We start from the raw sequence: 19,736 nt of genomic DNA, 5'->3' as shown, positions 1-19,736 counted from the left end.
CACAGAATGAAGAGCACAGTGGGATCACAGTGGGCACTGGTGAGCCGAACACTTGAGATGCACACACACTGGAGGGTATAACACAGCGATCAGCCCTTAGAAGGAAAGATAAATCAGCTCTAGAGCGGTCACCATCCTAGACTTGACCTAACAAAGCTCAAGAACAGAAGCCAACCCCAGGAAACTTATCTACCTGCTAGAACATGAGCCAGTGCTCTTAAAAGGAAAACAACAAAACGTGGACTTAGCAAAATCACAATAAAAATGTAAAAAATCACTACCTACTTAAAGAGACAGGAAAAGAAGAACCCAAAATAAGAGAAAACAGCACAGAAGAGAAAATGGAAGAACTTTTTTTAAAGAGAGAAATAGATGGAATTTATACAGTTGAATCTTCAAACTGTAACATAGAAAATTAAAAAACTGGAAAAAATGACACCAGAGACTCAATGACCTATAGAGGGACATTAGCCAATTTAGACACGTTATGTTTGAGCTCACGGATGCTTAAAACTTCTGCAATATATATCTGCTGGGACTCCCATCCAGTACAAATTTCATTTCAGGTATTACATTCCTAGGGGTGAAAACTGCTTAGAAATTCCATTTAGTTATTTTTTTTAAATCACATTTCTTGCCTCATTGTGTTCACATATGTCTTTAAATCCTTAAACATATTTGGAGCAGCTGTCTCAAAACTGTGCCTGCCAATTTCACTCCCCTGTCACTCACACTGCTTCTATTTTCCTCCTTTGTCTGAGTCATGATGGGAATAAGAATGGTCATGGACTCCTTTCTGAAAATGCAAGCCAAGGACCCAGGAACTGTGTTTGTAGGTACTGAAAGAACATAAAGTTAGCCTAGAGCTAAAGCCAGAAAAAAAAAAAAAGAAAAGAAAAGAAAACTCCATCAAGGAGAAATACCTGAGGCCTCCGTGCTGCTGCTGGGAATGGTGGCACAGCCACTTGTGAAAAGGTCATTCGGAAGTTTCTTCCTAAGTTAACCGTGTATTACAAACAATCGAGGAATTTCAGGTCTAGATTTTTTACTCTTGACAAAACATCCAGAACATCTCCACCTGCTCATTAATAATGACAGCAGCTTATTCTCTACAGCCAGAGCAAACAACCGCTGGAAGCAGTGTCCTGATTATTACCCAGCCCATTTTCCCTGTGCAGTGTCCACGATAAAATTTTCTTTCTTAAAATAAAGGTGGCAAGCAACCAAAATGGCGACATCAACAGGTAGACAGAAGAACTATGCCGTAGCTGCCGTTGATCCCACTCAGGGACGAAAAGGAACTAACGGTCCTTGGAACAGAATGGATGGACTGCAGACACCTCGGAGCAAGCAAGGAAGCATCGTGTGTCTTCATTGACATAAAATTCCACAACAGGCAAAACTAAGCTGGACTGAGGGGAAGAGGATGAGTACTTAGCTGGAGCTGGGGACAAGGAGTTGAGCAGAGCAGAGGGGTGCTTACTCTGTGTTACAGCTTTGTTTGTAGCGGTGAATGATTGGTGGATACTGTCAAAATCCACCGAACTGTGTAGTCAGAATGAGTACAGATTGTTGCATATGAATTATGACTCCGGGTGCCCTGAGACCTCATTTCCAGAGAAAAATCCTGCACAAGCAGCCTTTCTGCCTTCATTTTCCTCCTGGATGACCTAATAGGAGGCTGCCTTCGGTGGGTGTTTCATATGCAAAGTCTGTAGACATGAAGAGATAACCCCATGTGATTCATGTCTCTGAGCTTCCAGGAAAACCCTTCCCTCCTCAAACGTTAATTCTTCCAAGAAGCGTCCCCAGATCCCCAGACTGATGACTCCTACATCACTCTCTTCACAACTGTCTTACTATCACAGCTCAGAATTAATTACTAAGTCTTCTGTCCCCTGCTCATAAGCTGCAAGAGGCCAACAAACCCATCTTGGTCGTTATTATACCTTCTCCTGGTCCAGATTACTAATGGCACGCACCACCATATCAAACAGAATGGTTGCTTCAGAAGGTTCTGGAATCAGTAGGCTCAGAGGCCCTGTTCTATTTCGTTTCTGTTCCCGTTAGAGTGGTCCAAAGAGCCATAGGATCTCATTTCCAGAGAAAGTCCTGCATAGCAGCCTTCCTGCCTTAATTTACCCCTGGCAGAACTAAGCAACAGACACACGTGTTTTCTAGGATCTCTTAACTGTTCACGGACATCCCCCAAAGCAAATCATTTAGCATCAAAGAGGCAGGTGTGTCTCCTCCGTAGAAGGTCTTTAAAAATGGGCCACAGCCTCCGAGATGGCTAGAGACAGGAAAACGTGATTGTGACATTTCAGAGCTGGGTGCCTCTATATCTCTCTCTTCCTCTGTGCCCGCCTCCCTTTATTCTTCTCTCTCTAGCGGCTTCCCTTTCTGTCTTCTTGATCCCATAACACTTTCCCAGCGCTTCCGCTTGGTTTGGTTCTTCCCTCCTGGCGGATAGGATTTATCTCTATCCTGGGTTCTCACAGAGCATCCTGCGCGACGCAGCCCCTTTCCCCTCCGCTCCCCCCTCTCCTCCCCTACGCCTCCGCAGGAGGCAGAGTTCCTCAGGGAGCTAGAGGTGGGAGGTGGGCCCTGGAGCTGGGTCCGCCCCTCAGTGCGTGTGCGAAGGCTTGTGTGGCAGTGACGCGCAGGCGACGGCGGGAAGGGGAGGGAGGGCTGGCGAGGGAGGGAGGCCGCCGACCGCCGGGGCTGCTGGGCTCCTGCGCGCTCACGCTCCCCGCCGCCCGCCGAGGCGCAGGCAGGGCGCAGGCGGCGGCGGCGGGCGGCATGGAGAGCCTGCTGGAGAACCCGGTGCGCGCCGTGCTCTACCTCAAGGAGCTCACGGCCATCGTGCAGAACCAGCAAAGCCTCATCCACACCCAGCGCCAGCGCATCGATGAGCTGGAGCGGCGTCTAGACGAGCTGAGCGCCGAGAACCGCAGCCTGTGGGAACACCAGCAGCTGCTGCAAGCCCAGCCTCCTCCGGGGCTCGTCCCCCCGGCGTCTGCCCCACTGCCTGCTCCTGCAGCCACCGCTCCGGCCGCCACTGCGGCCCAGGAGCCGCTTCAGGACCACGGACAGCTCGTGCCGGCCTCGCCAGAGCCACCACTTCAGCACCACGGACAGCTCCTGGCGCAGCCCCAGCCTGGCCCCAGCAGCAAGGTTCAGGCTCCCCAGTCGCCCCATCAGCACTCAGTGGTACCTGGGGCTGTAGCCGAGAAGGAGAAGGAGCGTCCCTCGAGTTGTTGTGCTGCCACCGGAGCCCTCCTTCAGCACACATCCCCCGCCGCCCTCGGCAAGGGCGTCCTGAGCAGGAGACCCGAGTGAGTGGGGACGAGGAGGTGGGAGAAGCAAGTGGGTGTGAGCACATAGGGAAATCAGCTTGGAAGAGTGAAGGACCGGGCTACTGGGAAGTGAAGCGGGCTGGGCTGAGATGTCTTCGGTGAAAATGTGTCAAGGAGAGTCCCGCAAAGGAGGGGTTGAGATCCGCGTTTCAGGTTTTGTGGCGGTTGGAGCAAAAGGAAGTATCTAGACCATCTTTGGGGCAAGGAATGAGAGAAATGGATTTTAATTGGCTGGAGATATTGGTAACTTTCCGAAATTAAAGTAGATAAGATTGGGAGGAAGTTGGGTGCAAAATTTAAGCCAAAGCAGGGGCCCACTGGGGGATTTAAGCTAGGAATGATCAGGAAGGGAGTTTGCATAGTGCAACTGTTTAAATAAAGAGATACCAAGACATGCTTGATCAGGAGATTTAAGAGCTTTACGGGGGCTGGGGTCCAGCAGCAAGGATTAGAGCAGAGAGGATAGAGCTGAAGGGCAGGAGGGATGTGGAATACAGGAGGATGAAGGGTGGGAGACAGCGCTGCCCAGGGGAAGGAGCTGGCTCTTTTATCTGATGCAGTGGGAGTCAGAGCCAGGAGCAGCTCACTTGGGGAAGCTTCCTCCCTCTGACCCAAGTGAGTGTTGTTTTGCTGGGTCCCTGCGGTGCCGAGTGGGTATACAGAAACAACCCTCCAGGCTCCTGGATGCCTCTGTGAGCACCTGAGGACTCATCTGGATGGAGCTCTCTCCTCTGACTCAGGAGCCCATCTGGGTGCAGGGTGGCTGGCAATTGTGGGAGGGGAACAATGAGAATGGAGCCAGCTGGAAAACAGTTCCTTGAATGCAATGCCTCTCTAAATGTCTGTTGTGGCTACTATGACAAACCCTATTTCCCCTTGGAAACCTCATCTTGGATTCCTGGGAGAAATAGTAATTGTCCCCCAGGCAGAGTCTAGGGCCTCGAGATTTGTCTTCACTCATGGGGCCCATGGAATAGGAACGTGGAAGGAAGGGAAGAAGGGGGCTGGGATGTGTTCTCCTCGGTATTGAGCGAGCTTGGCGATCCTGTCAGTATTACTTCTCTGGTTAGATGGGGATGGGGGGGGGATTCCTGTGGCAATCAGTGCCTGGTCAACAGTGGTCCTGGTGATGTGATGCCGAAGGAAAGGGAGGGGCAAGTGAGGAGAGCCAAGCACCTCATCTCTACTCCGTTTCACCTGTGCTTTATGTCTGGAAGACACTCGTGAAGACTGGCTGCTTTATTTAAAAGCTCACTTTGCCCCCCCCACCTTGCTTTCCTCTCTCATCCGTGTGGAGTTAAGAAGGTTGACCAGGCATGCTTGATCACAGGGTAGATTTGGCCAGAAGCACAGGACCCCATAGGCGGGGATCTAGGATGACCTGGCTTGACAGACCTAATGCATCTTTTTCAACCCCCTCCAAAAAAATATCCTCTGTGGCCTATTTGTCTTTCAGTTCTATGCCTGTCTTTCTTTCTTGGCATGAAAAATGGAGCGTTGCTTTTTCCTCAACACCCACATCTTAGCTAAAGGCAAAATTCTTCCTAGATATTATATGGCCTTTTCCCCAACAGAGGGAACAATTCCACCCCACTTCCCTAGGGACAGCCATAGAGGGCTGACATTTAGAATTCTTCCCTTGAGTTCTCTCCTCATGATATCTGGTGTCTTCCTTCTCTCCCACTGAATCCTCAGTATCTTTGTGCCTTGTTGGGAAGATGTGATCAAGAAGGATTGATGACAGATCTTCTTCTTGGATAAAGACTTCTCTTTGGCCCCCAAAGAGTCCAAAGAGCTGATGTCTTCTATACAGATGTTCCAGAGGTTGGGACTCCTCTCCAGTCTCATATGTCAAGACCATGTAACATCCCTGTGTCTCTGTCTTCCCTGATCTGCTTCTACTTCCTATGGAGCAAAACTAAGAACCGACCGGCATGGTGGAAGGTAGTGGAAGCTGCTGGGAGACCTTTATTTGGAAAATTGTGCCAGGCACTGGTCATCAGCTTCTCAGTTTTTCCAGAGTTTCCAGCCTTTCCCCTTCTCCCCAGGCCTAGATACCCAGAAACACCAAGAGTGAGAGCATACTTACCTCACTTCCCTGAAACTTTCTTCCCCTCTTGGTGAAATAACGCACACCTTGGATGCCTGGAGGCCCCTGGAATACCATTTCTCCCGTATGTTTTTGCCTGGCTTCAACTGAAGTTTCCCGCATAGAGCTCAGGAATGGATCAGTGTTGCTCAGCAGGTGTTTAGCCCACTCTGTCCTACCCATGGCCCCATGGATGTTTGTCCTCTGTGCATCTCTTCTTCCACAGGGCATGGCTAGATGGAGTCAGCAGGTAGTGAGAGACCTCTATGTGCAGAGTGAGGGACGGTGAAGAGACTAGAAGCAGCAGCTGTGCCCCTGGGCCCCACTGCTCTCTCCCTGAGGCTTTTTTCTAATCGGGTTTTCTACTATGCGGAGGGGGAAGAGATGGAAGAGAGGGCTTCGGGTCGTAATCTTTTTGCAGTGTTGTGCTTATTCCTCTCTGTCTTCATTACAGAAGAAGAATGTGGCTCTAAGTCGGTTGCTACAGACAGGCAAAAGGTCCAAAGGGCCAGGCACTGTTAGATACCATTTACACACAGACACACACACACACACACACACACATACACACACACGCAGACCAGCTACACAGTCTATTCCCTCTTCTTGCCCAACACGGGAGAATCTAGAGCTCAGGGGCTGGGAAATGATGGATCATTCAGTGGCCATCTGATGGGGATTAGGGTGCAGCCTGGCCTTTCTCCCTGTTTCAGCTGGAGGACACACAAAGGGGCAGGCCTTGGGATCCAGGCTAAGAGAGCGGCATTGTGGAGGCGGGTTAGCACAGCCATGTTACAGAAACCCCTAGAGGTTAGCGACCTTTCTCTGCCCGCTTCCTGCTCCTGCTAGCACGAGCCCCCACTGCTTGTGAAACTTAATGAAAGCAGCAAACATAGCTTCTTCCTCTTTTTTTCTTTTTCTCATTCAATCAAGGCTCGCAGCAGCTACAGAATTGATTCTCTTTTTCCTGGCTGGAGCCAGGCCTCAGCCTAACCTGGAAAAGACCCCTTCCCCCGGAAGCACATGACCCCGTGCTGCCTTTGTGACCACAGCTTCTATTACAGCACACTTGCCCACCTACTCAGTCGCATTTCGTTTGGAGCCCACGCTGACCTGTGTCTCTAGTCCCAGAGGCGGGTGATTGCTTACACTGAGGCACGATTAGGACATTGTGCATCAAATTCAGCTTTTCTCCGAGCTCCCCAACTCAGTGTGAAAGTCCGCTTTCAGTGTGATAGTACTTAACTGTTTGTCTCTTCCTCCCTCGCCTTCCTGGAGCACGCTTCCCCTTTGTTAGTTTCCTCCTTTCTTCTCTTCTTTCCCTTTTCTTTTCTTGCATGTTCTCTCTCTCCCTCTCTCCTTTCTTCCCCTGCCCTCCCTTTCCTTCTCCTGGCGGAGACCGTACCCATGGCTTTGCACATGCTAAGCACACGTTCTCGCACTGAGCTCCACCCTCTAGAACATGAAGCATATCTTGAGTCATTCCCTAAGAGCTCTTTGGTATCATGCTGGCTCTGGCCTGGGGATGGCTAGATGATGTATGTATGTCCCCTTTGGCCAGAGTCGTCGAAGATGCTGATTAGAGCGGATATCTCTACTATGGAGTGAGGGTGGTCAGCCTGAAGGTGGTAGTGTCTGGCTGGCTCACCCTGGCAGCTCACCGGAGCGTGAAGGTCTATCAGTGAGTTAACCATATCAGGTGTTCGGTCTGTTTAAAAGCCTGAATTCTGTGCTGTGGGAAGACAGGAAGGAAGCAAGTGGTCCCTGGATGACATATAACGAGACACATCTAGAAATGTGTAAGCGAGTGTGAGCATGGCTACAGCTGCCTGGAGCCATCCTCTCTCCAAATATTGTAAAAAGAATGGGCATACACAGAAGTTTGGAACCAGATGGGGGTGGGGAGGTTATTGGCTAGAGGTGAGGGTTTGCGTCAGAAAATAGTTAAGAACCAAAGACAGCCAGAAAGGAAACTGTCTACCAGATTCAGTTGTGAGAGACATCTGTGCTGCATGCAGACATCACTCCTTCCACTGACAGAGAGTCCCTGCCTGAGCCATGTCAGGGGACAAGGACAGTCTCAGCATGTCTTGAGCCTAGAATGCCTGGCTGCCAAAGCTCACTCATCTGTCTATCCATGCCCTGCCCATCTTGTGCCATCAACAGGCAAAGGACTCCAAACAAACTAGTTAAAAGGTGAGACCTGAGGAAGGTTCAGTTGAAGAGGGAGTGAAACCTTTTGCTCATTCTTGGAAGCTGGTACAGAGCAGATCTTTCTAAAGATTTGCTTGCTGGACCTTTTCAAAGGCCCAGACTGATCCTCTCTGCCCTTTGATCCAGGGGAAAAAAAAAAAACAAAACAAAACAGTTTTAGGGACTCAAGCCATTCCTTAGCCTCTGGGGATTTCCCCAACTTCCAAACATGCACCACGTCTCCCTTTCTTCCTCCCAGCCCTTCTTATATATCATGTAGGCAACATCACAGGCCTCACAGAGGCGTCCTGGCACAGGTTCCTCTTGGCACCAACCCAAGCAAGAGGCACAGCAGTTATTCCTGCTGATTCAGCAAGTATCTGTGCAGCCCGAGTTCCAAAGGTTAATTCCATGGGAGGAGAAGTAGACAGACCGAGTTAGGGCTGGGTGGGGATGGAAGGAGTGGTAATGTGATGTGAAAAAGAAGAGCAAGCTAGGACCAATAGTTGGGACCACGGTCTAAAAGGAAACCCAGCTCTTGAATTTAAATCCCATGCAAAGATTTTCACCCTAACTCCCTTATTGGGAAGCCAGAGCATTTTCCCCACAGGGGTCCAGACAAACTCCATGGCCCAGCACACAGAATGGCAGCAGCTTCCTAGGAGGACCTGGGGACATGGGGACACTCCTTAAACTGGCAGGTTCTCTACCAGGAGAACTCTGGCAGGCTCCCAGGCTAAGGACACTGCGGTAACTTTCTGCTTCACTCTGGAAGAGCACCAAGTGTAGGTCTCCACAGAAGCTGCAAAGAGCTTCTCATTTCCAGGCAGGGAGGGGACAGCTGGGCGTCACGTTGGCTTCTGAAGGCCATCACAGAAAGAAAAAGATAGGAGTGAGGTGAGGAGACAAGCTGGAGCTCTCGGCGGGAAAGAGCTCTGGGAAGCCGCTGGAGCACAGCACTCTTAGGGGCTAAGCATCGGAGGGCTTGGGATTTCAGAGGCACACCCAGGCAGGAGCCCCATCTTAGCACTGACCAGCTGGGTACCTCACCTCATCCTATTTTCTTCTTTATGCATTTTGTGCATAGAAAAGGGAGGTGCTTTAAGGACTTGCTGATTAAGAACAATGAACTATTACTTAATTTAGCACTACTCTGGGCTCTTCTTAAGCACTTAATCCAACTGAGTATTTCAGCCAAGACCAAGGAAAGATGAATGGATCATCTCCTCTCAGATAACAGCCGTAGACCAGAATCCACACTTGGGTTCCTTCTGGCCTATTAGGTCACCTTTGTGTCCCTTGCTCTTTTACTCCTCTACCACCAGACAACATGCCCCCAAACCATTCCAGAGCTGTGATTGTAGGCTCGACCTTGTCAAGCAGCCAGGCAGGACAAAGCCACCACGGCCCGTGATCTCTATGCGATGTGACAACTTCACGGCTGGAAAATGCATCTTAGGCCAACTGTGAGCTCTCCCGAAGCACTTTTAAGATTGTCTGTCCTTCTCTTAGGGTATCAGAGATGTGCGAGTTATCACCATGCCCTCTGGTGAGAAGGAACTCAGCCATTTTTTTTCCTAAAATGTAAAAGCCACAGTGTCCTCAAGGAAAAGGCAAAGTGACCTGCCAGGGACAACAGTGACCAGTGAGGAGGGCAGGACCTGAGAAACACCTTCCATGTTCAGAGAAAGCAGGTCCGGTGAATCATTCTGCAGGCTGCTCCTACTGGGGACAGAAGGTGGCCCTTCGCTATACAGCCCCTACAGAGGTGGAAAGAAAGCAGGGAGAGACTGAAGACAAGAAGAGGCTCAGATGACTCTAAACAAAGTGAGGGACTGGGGGGACCCCACTGTCTCTGGTCAGACCTACAGGGTCCGAGTCTTCTCTCAGATAGATATATGTCTATTTAATGAGACACTTCTAGAAAAAAAAATATAATAAAGCACATGAAGAGAGTTTCTCAGATTCTCATAGGCACTTGTGGCTACAAAGCCACTAATGTCAAAAACGTGCATGTAAGCGCATGTGTGTGTCCGTTCAGGCATGTGAGTGAGTATGTGTGTTGGGGCTCTGGGTGCTCCAGGAACAGGCTGTTTCGCTGTTGTTCTTTGCTAGGATCAGGAGGGTTATGTAACTAAGGCCAATGCTGTGCTGCGCAGTACCTAGCCCTCCCCCGTGGCAGGCTGCTGTGGACAGAGGGTATGCAGGCTGCCTTCTTGAGTCCCTTCCCAGCCAGAGAAGGCCCCTGTGCTCTGTGCTGCCATCAGGGTATTTCACCTTATCCAGAGATGCAGGGACTAAAGAACTTCACGGGTCCCTCTGGGGAACCAAGAGAATGGCAGCACTGGAAGGACACTTTAGGCCACCTGGCCCAGGCTTCTCCTTTTGCAAACGGGAAAATGAAAGTCAGAGGGGGACTGGGCTGGTGCTTCCAAAATGGTGAGGCACAAGGCAAGCTTTAGAGCTCACGCTCTCTAACTCTTCATCCTGTTCCTCTACCTCTCTGTGCTGATGGCTTAGAAGAACTCATCTGGATGGTTGCATGATGCTCAGGAACAAACCTGTAGCTACTTACCCAGCTCCCAGGGGATGGAGGAGGTCCACACAGTTTGTTCCCCATGCCACAACTCCAAAGATTGTTTTGAGCATGCCAAGTTTATCTCTTTTGTTAAAACGCCACTTCTAGGACAGGATGAAAACCATCCATGCAGCCTTATCAGTCTTTCCCACGTCCACATGCAAGTGTGTTTGTGGACCATTCCCAGGGCAGTACTTGCCAGAGCGTGACAGCTCTGGTTGACCGAGGGCCAGGGCAGGAGGCTCAGGAGCATGAAGGGCCCCATAACGAGGTTGTTGAAAAATCTAAATGTATCCTCATTTCCACTAGTGATTTTTCTAAGAGTTGAAAACCCCGAAGGAAGAGTATGGCACAAAGCTCGCCCATGGGGAAGCTAGTATAGCCACTGTTATTTGGGATGTAGAGGTCAGACTCCCCTTTGAGCCTCACCTTCAATGCAAAGGCCACAAAGGACTAAAGAAGCATCAGGGTGCTAGGAAAGCTCTTGCTCTTTTCAAGGATCTTGAGACAAACTTTGGGATGGTAAAATGTCCCGTGGTTCGTGGTTACGTTAGGCATTGCTACAAAGCAGGTAGTATGGACAACCAGTAAGCAGGAGTTGATGGCCCATGGAACCTGAGGTATGGGAGATGTGAGCAGAGCTCAGCACTGAACCATTACCTGATATAGGGATGCTGGTTAAAAAATAGTAATAATAAAGCCAGTGTCTTGGATTCTGAAGTGGATGGAGAGAAGGGGCAGAGTGTCAGGGCTGAGGAAGAGCTGTCTGGAAGACTGCTCTTTCTCCCTGTACTTTGCAATTACCCCAACAGCACTGGGCTTCCTTTCTCTCCCGAGTATGTACAAAGAACAGACCTGGGTGCTCAGCATCTGAAGCTTGGTATCAAAGTGAGGAGGAGAGTGGGCTGTAGAAGAATGGATCCACGCTAACAGAACCCACTGTTCCTATCTATGAGGAAGGAAGTTTCCCCTCTACCTTCACTCCCAAACTCTTAACTAGTCCCTAGCCGAGGAAATGCTCTGACATCAAAGCCTGAGAAGATGTTCTAATGTCTCGTTACACACATACCCTGGGCAGATTGAAAGAGCAACAGAAAATGTCTCTACAGAAGGAGTCCTGAATCATGGACTTGTCTCCAGAAGAAGAAAAGGGCCAGGGATGTGGCCCATCGCAGAGAGCTCACGGGAAACTCTGGGTTCCATCCTTCACCAGGAAGAAGGGGGAAGGCAGAGGGGAAACAGAGCTGGGAGATGGGATGGGGATCACCACCCTGCCTGGGACGCAACAGGGTCCAGCACTCAAACCGCCCCTTCCAGTCTTGTTCCTCAGCCGCCAGGTTTTTCTTGAAAGACTTCCTGGGCAACAACGTTAAGATCCTGATGGAGGGGGATGGGCACACACATGGTGTCGGTATTTTTGTGAGGCTAGGTGAACATGTTAGTGAAACGGGCATGGCGCTGCACCCAGGGCTGTGCAGGGCTGGCGGGAAGGCAGTTCACCTCCCTCCCCCCCTCCCCCCCACCCCAGTGAGGTCTGCTTGGTCAACTCTACCAGAACGCCAGTATGTTTTGCTTTCTTGTGTTTTCCTTCTCTTCAGGCCAAGTGTCATCTCTCTTGGCTAGCTGGTTCTTTCCCATCCCACCTCCGAGATCCTCTGTAAAACTGGACCTCCACACCCAACCTGCTGTCACTGATACTCTATGTGGGAAAAGCAGGATTCCTAGGCCCACCGGAAAAAAAACGAATCCCTAGAAGGCCCCCTAGAAATTTGGCAGTGCTGTGGCTGAGCTGCACCCCAGGAGTTCCCTGTAGAGACCCAGAGCTTTGATGTCACAGTACAGTGAAACACAACAGAGAGAAATCTGCAGTGGCTTTCTCCGCAGACTCTGCTCATTTGCTGTCCTGTGGCCGGGCCTGGCATTAGCTGCCTCTTTGAATTTGCCAGGTCAAACCAGCCATCCTGCTTCCAGGAATCGGGAATGCACCCCCATCCCTGGCACAGGAGGGGGACTCCTGCAATTTCCTCCTTGATGAATGGTTCCAATCTACCACGATTCTTAATCGGTCCTAAAATTTAACACAATGGTTATTTAAAAACAACAGAAACAGAAACTCTGCGAAGCGTTATTGAATCAGGATTTCCCTCTGTGTACAAGAGGCCCGGCCCTGCCCTGCAGTTTTGACTGTTTCACGCCACCCAGCAAGACACACACACACACACACACACACACACACACACACCCTAAATATGTCCTCCCCCCCCCCCCCCCCGCCTCCCCCCCACCCCCACCCCGCGCCAACTCCGACTTCTGAAACTTCTGAAGGCAGGACAGGCAGCGGGCTGACAGCACTATTCTTTTAAGCAACTGGATTCTGACCCTACAGCCAAGATTGTGCTGATGCCAGACCTCCCTCACAGACCCCGTTACCATCTTGCAGTAACTACTCCCCTACCCCTTATCTGGACCTTGATTTCCTTTCTACTCCAATCATTTCCTCCCTTGGCTTCTACCCACAGCTCACCATGAATAGTGAAACAGAGCCCTTGGTGGGTTGCTGGAAAAACATCTCAAGAAAAGACCCTGGGAAGGGAGCGTGAGAGAGACTAAATGCTCTCTGTCTGGGAGTGGGGGGGGGGGGGGCCGGGGGCGGTGGGGCCCGGGGGGGGGGGGGTTGGGATAGAGGCTGATGGGGAATCCCGAAGAAGAGGCGTAGAGGCGTCCAGAGCTAAGAACCCTGCAGATGTCCACTGGGTACCCTCGGTAGCCATCAAGGCTCAAATCTAAGGAGATGCAGGAGCAGGGCTCTGCAGCCAGACAGCGCCTCCCTCCGGAGCCTGGGGACGACCCCCACACTCCTGCCAGCCCCCCATTGGCTGGCTAGCTGGTCCCCAGCCACTAGCAAGCCTGAGAAAAGTCCTTCCTCTTCCACTCAACTCTCTCGGGGACTCCCGGCTGGGGGGCGAGAGCGGGCGAGAGCGGAGGCCGAGCCTGGGAACGTGGGCGGCTGGCGAGTTGCTGCGGAACAGCGCAGGATCTCCCAGCCCACGCGCCCCCTCTGCGCGCCGGCGTCACGCTCCCCGGCGGGGGCGGGCACCCCAGGCTCGGGAAAGCCGCGCGCCCCCGCCGCCCCTCCCGCGTGCTCGCTGCTGAGTCACGAGCTTGGGAAGAGCCATCCTCACCTGGACGCTGACACCCCCCTCACTCCCCCATTCTCCCCCCACCCCCCCGCAAGCTCGTAAGACCTCAACTTTCCAGTGTCGATCTATACTTTCTTGCCATGCCAGGCACTCCAGCTAGCCTTCTTGCGCTTCCTCAGGAGTGTGTGTGGGGGCGGGGGCAGGACTGGTCACCTGGTGCTGAGGGTGTCCTTGCTTGGCCTCCTGAGGTCTGGCCCAGATCTGCCTAAGGATTCTCTTTGGAGAAGGAGAAGTAAAGACACACACACACACACACACACACACACACACACACACACACACCTTCTTGTATCCAACATGTCCGCAGGAGAATCCCAGCCTTCTTGCTATATGGCAGAATTGCAGTCCTAGAATTCCAAAGGGCCTCCTGGCTGGACTTGAAATGCTAGGTGACCAGGGAGCAGGGCCGCATTTGAGTCCTGACTCGGTGATTTACTGACTGTGGGTACAGCCCTGGCATTTCACTCTGAGAGGGGAATGGTGATAAAATAGCAGGCCAGCCATGGACTTAGTGAGGACCCTGAATGTGGTACTTGCTGTTAGTTGGGGAACCTTCTAGTGGTAAGCGCTTAACGAAGAAAGGGCTTGTGGGGAGTGCTTGTCCCTGCCTTCTGAATGTTCTAGTTGGCTCAGAACAGGACTCCCTCTTACAGCTGACAGCCCCTCAAATATTTGAGGACAGCTTGCTCCATCCCCGCTGTGTCTTCCTGTCCACCTCACCCCTCACTCCACACCATCACTCTGATTCATTGCATCCAAGAACTTCCTGCTACCCTTTGAGATGACTCTGACTTGCCTCAGTCACACTCCCCCACAAAACAGGGAGCAAGCCAGGAAGCCAGAGGGCGAGTTCACACAGCCTAGGCAAAAGCAGGCCCCTCCTCAGACTCTGTTCCAAGGCCACAGAGTCCAGGAACCCTTAAACTTGGGCTGTGGACCTGAGAACCCTTGACTTTCCCAGATCTTGGCTGCAGACAAGAACCATCCAACCCCACCGAAGGGCCAAGGTACTCACACTCTAGCTCTGGCCTTCTGGTCACCCCTATACTTGTGCAAGGAGCTTTTGCCCCCACCCCCATCGCCGCCCCCAAATGCTTGGACTTTTCACACAGCCATGTTTGTCCTTTAAAAATTTTAACTTGTTCTTTTCAACTCTATAGTACATTGATAGAGTTTTTTTAAAAAAAGTTACTATGTATACATAGTGTTTATTGGAGTATCTCTCCCTCCCCCACCACTTATAAGAGAACCACTCACCCGGCTTACCTAATCCTCATCCTTCACGGCCACCAGTGTGAGCAATTTTCTCATCTTTCTACTGATTTTGTCGGTAAACCGAAGCACACACGTGCATATAGTTCTTTTTACACAGACTGTAGTAACCAGCTTATGTTCTGTGCTTAGATTCCCTCCCCCTCACATTTGTTATCAAAAGAACGGCCTTCAGTGATTGCTGGGTTCACCTACGTTCCTTGGAGCCTGCTGGCCGCTTTGGAAGGCGAGTTCTGGACAGCTTGCTCTGTGTAGTCGCTTGGGGTGTGCTCTCCCGATACCAAGAGGCTTGACTGACAGGCAGCCATTACCGAGGTGTGTCATTTGAAATGTGCCATCCCCTACTCCACTCCCCCCAACCCCCAAAGGTATAAACGTTGGTAAGTTGCAGTTGAAGATCCATGGAGAACGTTTCTTGGGCAAAAAGAAAGCTCTGGCTTAGCATGCTTTTGTCCTTTGAGGATCTCTTTGGGCCCCCAAATAAAATGATGAAAACTCACAGTGCATCTAATGGGTTAGCTGCTCTCAAGAAAGGACAAGTAGAGAAGAGGGCCTGGGAGTAAAATAATGTAAGCTTTGAACAGGTGCTGGGGAGTCCCCACAGGCAAGGTAGTCTCTAAACAAGGACCTGGAGGAAAGGAGGCAGCTTCTGGATCCCCTGGGGTACAGCCCAGAGCAAGAGCCTGCGGTGGTTTCAGCTGGACAAGAGCCGTAAGTGTGCAAGGAGCATAGCCCGAAGCAAAATCAGAGAGCTTGGTGGGTGTCTTTGTTTCCAATGCTGTGATAAAAATACCCTGGCAAAAGCAACTTGGGAGAGAGAGGGTCTATTTTAGCTCACTGTTCCAGGTTACTCACCATCGCTGTGGGAAGTCCAGACAGCAGGAAGCAGCTCTTCACATCACATCTGTAGTCAGGAAGCAGAGAGGAACGAGTCAATACATGTGTGCTTGTGCTCAGCTCACCTTTGTCCAGTCTTAACAGAGTTCAAGATCCTCTGCCTAAGGAATGGTGCCACCCAACAGTGGCTCTAGCAGCCTTTCTACCTCAATTCAGGAAATCAAGATAGTCCCTAGTAGACCAATCTCATCTAGACATCCTCTCGCTGAAACACCTTCCCGAGTGAACCTAGACTGTGAAGTTCACAGAAAACAATCATCACAGAAGGGTGAAGGGGTGCAGCACAGCTTGTCAGAGATTCTTAACTGGGATTCCACAAGCCACCAGGTAGTTTGGAAGTGCACAGGGGCATTCCAGAACTCTAAGTGGTGACAGACTCGCTGGAAGATACGTCTCTGCCAACCTTTAGTGGTCCAGGCCCTGGGGAGCATCCTGCAGTGGCCAGTACAGCATACATAATGAAGAGCTCTCCTCTCAACAATACCAGCGTTTCTTGTCCAGGGAATTAAGGCCTATTGGGAAATGTTTTAAAAAAAAAAAAAAATGGCGTCATAGGACAATCTTGAGCAAAGAATCCTTAAAAGGAACCTGGAATACTGAGTTGAGAAGACACTGAAGAGGAGAGGAAGACAGAAGCGGGAAGTTGAGGAAGGTTTGCAAATATCTAAGAAGAGCGTGGTGGTAGCCGGGACTGAGGCAGTCAGCTTGCTGAGCTGTCCAGGAAGCTCCTCTGAGAGAGAGATGAATGTGGTTTAGACGGGGAGCTAACTGTCTCGGGGATGAGGCCACAGCCTCTGCACCCCTCTCCAGGTACTGCTGCCAAGAGCTGACAGGTCACCTGCTGTGACACTGTGGGCTGCCTGAGGAGAGAAGGGAACCACAGGCAACTTATTGTTGCACACTGAAGACAGTTGCACACTTACCACGTGGATCTCAGAAACCTTAGGAAAGGGAACCTCACTTGGTCTGGAGGGACTGAAAGCTCCTCAGAACCCCACAAGCGCCGCCTGTCTATGGCATCAATAACTAACTCCCTGCTCTCTTACCCCGAAATGACAATGCAGCAAGCTGCCCCTCTTAAACCTACAACATGCACCTGAGAGAGACGGAAGTTGGGGATGAGCTCAAGGGATGAGCCGCCGAAGTCAACAGAAAAACAGGTGTTAACATTCAGACAGGTGGAGGTTGAGAGGTCCAGCAGCCACCAGCAGGGGTGGAGGGGCATGTTGAGTGGGCCTCTGGGAGAGCTAGAAACAGAAACTTGAGTTGGCTTTTAAGTCTTTGAGACTGAACAATACTGGTGACACTGGGGGGGGGGGGCTAAAGGGTCCAGGGATAGAACCCTGGCACCCGCCAGTGCTGGGGAGTGGGGTTAGGAGCTGAGGTGCAGTGGCCAAAGGCAGGTAAGAAAAGCTTGGCACATCCCAGGAATTGCAGCAGAAGCTGTCACTGCTGACACGCCCATGCCCAGCAGGGTGAGGAGGGAACTGCCCAGTGCCTTCAGCAACAGCTCGGCAACTGTGACCTTGAAAAGGGGAGAGTGATGGCAAACATGATTAGGGTGGGCTCAAGGGAGAAGGGGAAGGGGCTTAAGAGTAAAAGCAAACCCGATGCCATGTGTGGGCCCGATTTCGTCCTGATTTAAGTGAAGCAACTGGAAAAAAGACATTTTTTTTTAAAGGCAACCAGGGAAATTTACATGCAGACAAGGTATTAGCAGAGATTAAAGAATTGCCGTTAATTTAAGTAGGTGTGATAATGATACTGTTATTATATCTTTTAAAAGTTCCTACCTGTTAGAAATACATGCTGAATAAAGTGATGTTATTTCTGGGGTTTGTTTAAAAAAAAAAAAAAAAAAACACTGCACAAAAAAGAAAAAAAAATATATATATATATATAGATGTAGATAAGCCAGCGGGGTTTGAAGTGTAAAGGAAGATAGAATGTAGAGGGTTGCATAAAGTGTGTGAAGAAATCTCTTTGATGAATTTGACCGTGAAGAGTGGTGAAAACTGGGGTGATTGGGGGGTCCTGTTCTTTACAGTGGAGGGTGGGTCTGAAAGCATGCTCCGTTCGGCTGCATGGAATGCTGCTACTAACCTAAGCACTGCAACGCAATCAGCAAAGACTCCCGGAGGAAAATAATTGTTTAATCACTGTAAGTGCACAGGAAATGTGAGCGTGCACTTAAGCCACGGGGTGGGCACCGGGAAAATGCCCTACAGACTTTCTCTCAATATGTCCTAGTAAAACATAATGAGTAGGCTCCATTCCACAGCCCAAGCCACTCGGGGTTCCTCTTCAGACTGAAACCCAGGCAGCAGCTCTGATGTTCTCAGCCTCTCTCTCTTCTCCCCAGCCTCCTGTGGGTGGCCGCAGCCACGTGCATCCAAGATTCCCAGAGAAGGTTTTACAAAATGCACCTGTCCAGGGTGAGGGTGTGTATCTTCGCTGGACTTGGTCACAAGAGAGTGATGGTGGAAGAGAAGGGCAGCCATCAGTGCTTCAAATTAAGGCCGACGCCCCTCCCTGTTTACAAACCCTTAGGCAGGATCAGCCCAGTACCTTCATTTGCCAGCACACATGCCTGCATTTCTTGCTCACGATGCACAGAACAAGGCTAGAAACCCAACGCATTGCTGCACAGGAGAGGGGAAAGCAGAGAGAGACTAGAGGGTACTTCTGCTGGGGATGGACAATTTTATTCATGTTCCTGGGGGAGGAGTCAGGTATCCAGTGAGCACCTCCTGCATGCCAGGCTCCGCTGCCCTCACCGGCACTGGGGACTCACCAGCAAATCAAAGGTCCTGCCATTGTGTGTGTATGAGTCTCCTCACGGTGAGATGAGCAATGCCACAAGGAAGCTTGTGAATATGCCAGGCAAGCTCATAAGAAAGGAAGGAGCAGTAAAAGGGTGGCTAGGAGAAGAGCTGTTCTGTTAGACAGGACCTCCCTGGGGAGGTGACATTTGAACAGAGACAAACTAAAAGCTATAGTAGAAAACAGGTGCAGAGCCTGGCTGCCAGCGTTGGAATGTCTGAGCTTGAATCTGCACGAACACCTCTCTATAGGGAAGGAAGTCCATGCAAAGATTGGCTATAAGACAATCATGTGTTCTAAGAAGGACCTATGTGGGTGACAGCAAGGAAGATGGGTGGAGCTGGGGTCAGAAAGGACTTTCCAAAAGAGCTTGTGGGCAGAAGACTCAAGGGAAGTCAAGGGGTCACTGAGCAGGGGAATGATGTCATCCAGTAACACATTAAATAGCCCAAGGGCTAAGAGCCAAGAAGGGAGGTCACTCTCCGCTGCTCTTCATCCGGTCCTGTAGTATTTAATTTCTGTTGTGTAGGGCACTTATGGGCATTCATTACCTCATCTATCCACGGAGCCCTGGCGGTAATGTGTCATTATCCCGATTCCACAGACGTGGAGTTTGATGAACAGAGAGATAAAGGTGGCCTACCCAAGGCCATAGAGAAAAAAAGAAGAGCCATCTTTTGACTCTTACACAAGCTCTGTAGTCTGTTAAATCCTGAGGTGGCCATTCCAATCCTAAGGACAAGCCCCTCTTCCCCAGGAAAGGCCTAGGACATAAACCAGTGTTCAGGGACAAAAGGATTGGTACTACCGTGCCTGTATGACTGTTGTTCATGTTGTCGTAGCTGTGAACTTGGCCGTTGGCTTGCTCATCTCCGACATGCCAGGCAGGACTACGTTACAGGACCGGCAAATGCTACCCATATGTAGCCACGGGATGATGGTTTGCAGGTCACCACAGAACTTTGTGTCCGTGGTCTGTATGGTCAGGAGAGTTCACGTAGGTGACAACACATCCCTGATCCGACCTCAGTGTACATACATGCAGGCAACGTGTTCACCCACATGCTGTGTGTGAAAATGTGCACATGTCCGGCTACATATCCAAGAGTACACTTGTGTGTGGGTGTGCTTCTGTGTGCAAGATGGTGCAAGCATAGGTTTGAGGGGCAAGATGTTTAGGTAAGAGCTCTTGCATCTTTATGGACATCCTGAATGTGGGCATGAAGTTAGGAATGTAAACATGGATGTGTTGGGCACCAAGAAGTGTATGTGAGTGTGAGTGTGTGTGTGTGTGTGTGTGTGTGTGTGTGTGTGTGTGTGTGTGT

The 19,736-nt window shown here is 50.7% G+C and overlaps 1 protein-coding gene across 15 annotated transcripts in view; it reads left to right on the top strand.

Annotated features, from left to right (window-relative positions):
* Positions 1 to 2,715: 2,715 nt before the first annotated feature.
* Iqsec3 (IQ motif and Sec7 domain ArfGEF 3) overlaps positions 2,716 to 19,736 on the top strand; it is an 89,915-nt gene continuing 72,894 nt past the window's right edge. For all 15 annotated transcript variants that reach the window (XM_055604138.1, XM_055604137.1, XM_055604140.1 and 12 more), the window contains exon 1: positions 2,716 to 3,338. In XM_055604138.1, coding sequence (XP_055460113.1) covers positions 2,803 to 3,338 — 536 coding nt within the window. In that variant the 5' untranslated portion in view covers positions 2,716 to 2,802. The remainder of the gene's footprint in view (positions 3,339 to 19,736) is intronic.

This window comes from Psammomys obesus, unplaced genomic scaffold (assembly GCF_907164565.1).
Source record: "Psammomys obesus unplaced genomic scaffold, mPsaObe1.curated_primary_1811, whole genome shotgun sequence".
In the NCBI taxonomy this organism is placed as follows: Eukaryota; Metazoa; Chordata; class Mammalia; order Rodentia; family Muridae; genus Psammomys; species Psammomys obesus.
This window is presented reverse-complemented; position numbering and strand designations above follow the sequence as displayed.